The following is a 7,253-nucleotide window of genomic DNA, read 5'->3' as shown; positions in this document are numbered from 1 at the left end:
TGAGAGGCCCGCGTACCGCAAAAAAAAAAAAAAAAAAAAAAAAAAGTATGCTTTGCTTTGTTCCACCAAAAAAAAAAAAAAAAAAAATCTGAAAAAACAGGGAGGGACCAGCTAGATCAAACATGGGGTCTTTTAGACCAAGTTTGATTTTATTCTAAATATAAAGAGCAGCCCCTGGAGCATTTTAAGGGGAGAGATAGAGTCTGATTTACTGCTTAAAACCACTGATATATTCAAACGGGAGTTTCAAGTCATGTTTTCATAACTAAAACAATGCATATACAGTTGCTACAGTGACTTTGGACTGGTTTTACAGCTTAGTTAAGCCCAGTGAATAACTGAGTGCATGAAATCTATTAAGGACTGTTAAGGACGCGATGGAAAGACGGTAAATGTAACCGCAAGGCACAGAAACCTGAGAGCCTGACTGCGCGTGCGCAAGGCCGGCCTGGGCTTCACCCAAAACGTGAGGCTGAAACTCGTTTCTAGTATTGGAAAAAAATCACCACCAAAATGGCTTAAAACAATACCCATCGTGTAATCAGGTTCTGTGGCTCTGCTCCTTCTCTGCTGGGGGCCCCAATGGCCAAAATCAAGGCATTTCTTTTTGGAGGCTCTGGGGAGGATTCCGTCTTCAAGCTCCATTGAAGCTGTAAGCAGATTTCAGTTCTGTGGCTGCAGGACCTCGGTCCCTGTTTCCTTCCGGCTGTCGGTCGTTCTCAGCTTCAAGGGGCACGTGCATCCCCAGATTGGTGCCCTCAAAGCCAGCAGGGGAGTCCTGAGCGTGTCTGGTGCTTCTGTCCTGACTGACCTCTCCCATCCTGTCCCTTCTCCTCCCTGCTTCCTCCCAGCAGCATCGCTCTGGCTCCAGGTGGAGAAATGTCTCTGCTTTTAAGAGCTCCGTTAGATTGGGCCCACCTGGAAGATTCAGCATCTTCTTCCTCGTTAAAGACCGTAACCCCTACAGCAGTGCCTAGATGAGGGTCGGATTGAATAACCAGGGCACAGAATCTGGGGAGGAACCTCTTTACAATTCCGCTTACCACACTTAATATTTTTACTGATGGAGACATTATATGAAAATTTTTAAAAATAATAAAACCAACTCACTGAGGACCAAAGAGGCCTCTGTTAAACAGCTCAACATCAACAACACTAAGAAACAAATTTGAGAGAACTGAATATTTTAAACAGAGCTACAAAAGGCTTGAGAACCGCTTTGTCATGAAAACCCCTGTGTTCACAGCCATGTGCACAAATGGGTGCCATCGTCAAATATTGGTTTCTCTTAAGATATAACTATACTGAAAAGAGTACAGTAATGTTTATTTAGAGGAACAGCACCAGATTCTAATCAGGATTACATTCAGACTATATTTCTACTTACTCCTGGAATTTTAGATGTCTGCGACATTGTTTAGGTATTGAATACAGACATTTAAATAGTTGAACTTCTTTCACGTGTGTATAAACACTAAGTTATTAAAACATACCAGATATATAAAAAATTGTACAATAATGTCTCAGATACGATGAAAATGTCTAGTTTTAAAAAACCAAATCTATTTTGTGTGACTAACAGATGAGATTTTGACAGCTGGCAAAAAAATCAAATGACATTTACAGAATTTCAAAGAAAATCTTCACTTTATATCACTTTCCCTTCCCCCACCCATGATCAGTCTCCAAATGTCAAGTGGCAGTCAGGGCACTCTGTCATATTAGGAGGTGGATGATCTTCCTGGCCTTAGTATTTTCTCCTCCTCACCCCCTTGGCAATAACAAGAGTTTCTTATTTACTTGAGAGAGAGAGAGAGAGAGAGAGAGAGAGAGAGAGAGAGAGAGAACTGGGTGAAATTGTACATTTCTATAAGAGGCTATAAAGTCTGATTAGGTCCTCAGAAGAATGAAAATGGGAAAATAAATGTTTCTTGTAATGAGATAATAAGTGTCTATATAGAAATGATTCTTTGACCAATGAGATGCATTTTGTGCTATTTTTTGTGTTTTGCCCCATTCCGGGCTGCCTTTCTGTTGTCCCCATGCTGAACCCTCCCTGCCTCCCCATACTTAAAAAAATAACGCCAAAACTCACATTAAGGAAAATGAGAAGTTGGTGGAAATTTGGAGAGATTAAAACTATTTTTATTTCAGTGAGTTCTAAAGACCTGTTTAGGAGACTATCCATGGGATAAACATATTAATATTATGTCATTATATTATATAATATGTATACTATATAATTGATATATTATTGTTAATTATAATATAACAAATTAACATTAATAATATATATAACATATATATATTAATAGCTTATATTTCCCCCGACCTTCACGGGACATGAGAAAATTATCCTCTACTTGTGGACGCCTCTGTCGTTGGGTTTTCTATTGCTTCCAGCCTCAAATAGCTCTAACAACCCTACTCAGGTCTTGCCCAGCACTACCGCTGGCTTTCTTTTCTTTCTCTTCCCCTCTGCTCCCATCTTCCGAGCCCTCCCGTCCATCCCTGGCTTCATGTACTGACTTTGACACACTCTGGGTCTCTCTCATGGCTTCTCAACTAGTCTAGACTTCCTTTCCTGCTTTACTGCCTTCAGCTGCCCCCTGACCCTCAGCTCTGTGTGCTTCTTTGATTTGGTGGCCTTTGCAGCTTGGAGCAAAAGGTTCCCCATGTGGGAAAGCAATGTGACACATCAGGTTTGTCCCAGGCTCTCCCCACTAGGGGAGGGGACTGGACTGACCTTACCCTTTTCCAACTCTAGACTAAAGTTGAACTTGAAGGGAAGACTAGCGCATGAAGCAACGTCCTCAGTGACGTGCACGCCTCTTTTTCAAGGCATTCTTTCTGTAATCAGAAATACTTTTAGCTGTTCAGGCAAATCAGGAAGATGCTGATGAGACTAAAATTCACTTGCATCATGAGCAGCCTTTATTTCCGCAAAACTTTAAAATATGTTCATGGCCGCCGCCGCCGCCGCGCACGCCATGGGAGCCGTGACTGACGAGATCAGAAAGCCTCCCTGAAAAAGTTACTCTGAATCCCGTTTTCTGAAGGATAACTAGATGTAGTTGGATTGGTATGCCAGGTGGAGAACTACTTGTGCAAAGGCCACAAAGCACTGGAAGAACTCAAAGATGACGAAGTCATACGGAAGCGTCTCCTAATTGATGGAGATGGCGCTGGAGATGATCGGAGAATTAATCTGCTAGTGAAAAGTTTCATTAAATGGTGCAACTCTGGATCCCAGGAAGAGGGGTATTTCATTTTGATGTTTCTATACTAAGGTCCTGGTGTGATTTTTTTAGACCATATATACAGTCCTGTTAATATTTCAAATTTTCACTCACCTTAAATGTCCAGTGGAGTCAACTCTCTGTTAATCCACAGTAGACTTTTCTGGCCTTCTCTTCAGAGGCCTGCTTTATGTTTATTAAAATGTGCAGAAGGCATAGTGGTAAGAAATGAAGGTGAAATTCAGACTCATTACTTTGGTCACTTTTAAAAGCAGATAAGTGTTTAGTAAGACAATATCTAAATGAAATTTTCTCTTTTTTTAACATACTAGTAAAAGTTGCTGCAAGGTTTTATATTTTTGATAATTTTTTTAACTTAAAATTTTTTTCATCATTTGAACTAGCTTTTCACATAGATAAATAATTGTACAGAGTGAAAAAATTATGAGAACAGAATTGTGAAGATAAAGACCATCTTAATCAAAACATTTTAAAAAGGATTTTAAACAAAATTCAACAAATAGTTGTTTGAATTAAGCTTATATTGCTAAGATCTACAGTCCCATCTTTGCATTTGTAACTGATACAGTTTATAAATTCAAGTAAACCACATTTGGAAAAAGAAAACATAAGGGACAGTTATTCTAAATTTTTTTTAAATAAAGAAAATTATTCTCTCAGAACCTGGTATAATTTACTTGGCAAATCTGTGCCTGCATTATAATACTTCAACTGGAAATCCACAAAAATCTTTTTTCTTTTTCTCTCTTTTTTTTGTTAGATACAGCCAGTACCAACGTATGCTGAGCACACTGTCCCAATGTGAATTTTCAATGGGCAAAACTTTGCTGGTATATGATATGAATCTCAGAGAAATGGAAAATTATGAAAAAATTTACAAAGAAATAGAAGGTAGCATTGCTGGAGCACATGAAAAAATTGCTGAGTGCAAAAAGCAAATTCTTCAAGCAAAACGAATACGAAAAAATCGCCAAGAATATGATGCATTGGCAAAAGTGATCCAGCGTCATCCAGACAGGCATGAGACATTAAAGGAACTAGAGGCTCTGGGAAAAGAATTAGAGCATCTTTCACATATTAAAGAAAGTGCTGAAGATAAGCTAGAATTGAGAAGGAAACAGTTTCACGTTCTTCTTAGTACCATCCATGAACTTCAGCAAACACTGGAAAATGCTGAGAAGCTCTCAGAAGTAGCAGAAGCTCAAGAAACAAGCATGGAAACCGATCCTAAACCATAGACCAGCTAATCACTCACCATTCCCAAGAATATTGAAGTAGCAACATGATCTTAGTGTGTTCAGAATTTGTTGTGCTCTTGAGACATTTAAAGTTTTGGCAGTGAACTACGTTGCTTTTAAATTTTAATGCACAGTTCATTCATATTTCTTTACACAAAGGGAGATGACTTCATTATATATTTGTTTTTATTGAAATGCCTTTTTTATACTTAAAAGATAGGAAGCAACATCCAAAAATGTTTAATGAAATGTTTTCAAGCCAGATGTGTTAGTGCTCATTGGTATTCTAGGTAGTTTTTAACTGGTAACATTGATTTGCTCACAAAATAAGTGGAAGATAGTGAGAAGGTGGCATTTCTAGGATGTACCTGAGAAAATTAGTCAATTTCTGGAAATCGTTACCACTTTTGAAAATGAAGTCCATGAATAGGCTCTCAGGAGGGCTGTGAACTTGTGAAATTATGTACAAAATGTTTGTGGTGTATGCTTATTGCGGGAGAGGTTCCATGATATTAAGAACACTGATATCAGAGGTAATTACAAGATGCAAAGTAAATCAATATGCATTAAAAAAAATATGTTCATGAAGATTTTAGAACAAATTATCTTAAAACCAGCATTTCTGTTTCAGGGGACAGGAATGTGCCGGTTTCGAGAAGAAATGTTATGACAAACTTTAGTAGGGTAACAAAATGGTATTTATAATCTTTTTGTTTCTTCTGGCTATGTTTTTTATCATTGAGGGGTTTGAAGAAATCAATAGATTATACAATGGATTTGAGGCATAAACATATGTTGCGTTTGGGATGGCATGGGCTGTTATGACTGAGTTTAAATCCTAGGAAGCCAGTGCAAGGACTGCCAAGAGAAAGGTATGACTTTCATATTTTTGTTAAATCTGTAGACTTTAGGCTCATTAATAAACACTTGGATTTACTCATAAATGCATTGCAGCAAGGGAAAAGACTGCAAGAAAGTGAAATCCTTAGGACTCCCCTAAACCTTCCCCAAATTTGCCCCTAGACCTGGTGGACGGTAAACCACAGAGGGCTTGCCCACATTTCGGCAGGGAATTATATATGGGCATAAAAGCTAACGCATATTCATGATAATTTGCTAAATAAATGTTACTTTGGTTTTACTACACTTGTTCTAGCAAATTGCAACATATATTTTTTCCTATTAGCGTACGAAGCATTTTGTGTGGAACACTGTTTTATGTCCCATGCTTGTTAATTCTCTGAGCACTGGCTCCCGTTTTTCAACCGCTGCTTTGAAAAAGGAAGTTATTTTGTTGGAGAATCCTTTTCCTCTCCTGACCTTATTACCCCAGGATGTGAACAACGCAAGGAACAACGCACAAGGGAAGTACTCTGTGCTTTAACCACAGACATCTTTGAATGCTACTGACCCTCTTTCACGGTAAAAAAGCGAGTCCGGTATGTTTGCTTGCCTAAATTTTTTTTGCAGCCTTTCCTTTACTCTATCACTTTCCGCTCCCCTCAAAAATCCTAAAAAATTACATTAAAGGCTTATTCTCAACTTTATGCCCAAACTTACCTACAAACTATACATAAATACCAGGCTAATTGTGCATAAAATTTAAATTCTATTGCACTGCCGCATAAAAATGCAAAATGCCTCAGTGGTGTAATATCTAGTGCTGAGCTCAGTTTAATAAGGGCTGCCCCCAAACAGCTCGTACAGATGCAATTATCTCTCACGTACCCCAACTGCTTTCTTTCACAACATTTCTTTTATTATGCAAATGTGTAAATCTAATTTTAATCTGTAAAACCATCTAGAAGATTAAAACTTTGCTCATGTCTTACTTTCACTAAGTGTAATTAAAGATATTAAATTTTTTTCATTTGAGGACGATTTCTGCCGCTAGCAAGAGCCCTTCATCTTTGTCTGCCTACAGGTCAAGGAACCACAGTGGGTGTCAAAGAGCTGCCATGATGACCCCATATTAATCTTCATTTCTGAGTAGTTCTGGTTAAGTGGAAGTGACAGCAAAATGAACCGAAGAGAACAGCAGTTTCAGCAGAGGGCAGCAGAAGTTTTTTTTTCCCTGGTGGAGAGAAAAAGTCCCAGCAGACTTCACTAGCATGGGAAATTTTGGTAAGCTTGTAAAGCAAAACGTTACAAAAGTTTACAAAGTTTACCCAAACTGTCTTCATTAAAAAAAAAAAATTAACAAATTCCGGAAACACTGGAAGTGTGAAAGACTCACCGGATTTTGAAGACTTAGTATGTAAAACAGAATGCAAAATATCTCCTTAATAATTTTTTATTGATTACATGTTGACATTACAATATTTTGGCTGTACTGGGCTACATAAAATATATAATTAAAATTAATTTCACCCTGCACGTGGCCACTAGGAGGTTAAAAATTACCTAATTGACTCGTATTATATTTCTATCCGTCCCCGTGGCTTTACACCCTTAACTATCACACTGACTGCCCGCTGTCCTGAGAGAGCGTCTTCATCCCCAGTCCCAGAGAAATGAATGGGTGTAAGAAATTCTGAAAATTGCTCTAGATGAACTTTGGTAGTTTCTTTCACTGAATTGAATTATGTCTGTCGGGGGGGTCACATGGAATGCAAGGACAGAATTCAGGGGTAAAAATCAAAGAAGCCACCACTACCATTGCTCACTGTGCAAATGGCATAACCAGGAGACTGTGAATTTCCATTTTGCATTGGCATTTCTGGGACAGGGTTACCTCTCCACTCTATGTCTATAA

General features: G+C 38.4%; 2 protein-coding genes across 8 annotated transcripts in view; one reads left to right on the top strand and one right to left on the bottom strand.

The window, feature by feature from the left end:
- The window catches only part of LOC102982230 (THO complex subunit 7 homolog), a 12,621-nt gene extending 7,560 nt beyond the window's left edge, over nt 1–5,061 (top strand). Inside the window, exons 2-3 of the mRNA XM_024122409.2 lie at nt 3,069–3,261; nt 4,021–5,061. Coding sequence (XP_023978177.1) covers nt 3,069–3,261; nt 4,021–4,498 — 671 coding nt within the window. The 3' untranslated portion in view covers nt 4,499–5,061. The remainder of the gene's footprint in view (nt 1–3,068; nt 3,262–4,020) is intronic.
- The window catches only part of PRKN (parkin RBR E3 ubiquitin protein ligase), a 1,334,302-nt gene that overhangs the window by 235,293 nt on the left and 1,091,756 nt on the right, over nt 1–7,253 (bottom strand). The gene's annotated exons all lie outside the window — the stretch shown is intronic.

Source organism: Physeter macrocephalus, chromosome 10, assembly GCF_002837175.3.
Source record: "Physeter macrocephalus isolate SW-GA chromosome 10, ASM283717v5, whole genome shotgun sequence".
Taxonomy (NCBI): Eukaryota; Metazoa; Chordata; class Mammalia; order Artiodactyla; family Physeteridae; genus Physeter; species Physeter macrocephalus.
Note: the sequence above shows the minus strand (reverse complement) of the source record. Positions and strands in the feature narration are given on the sequence as shown.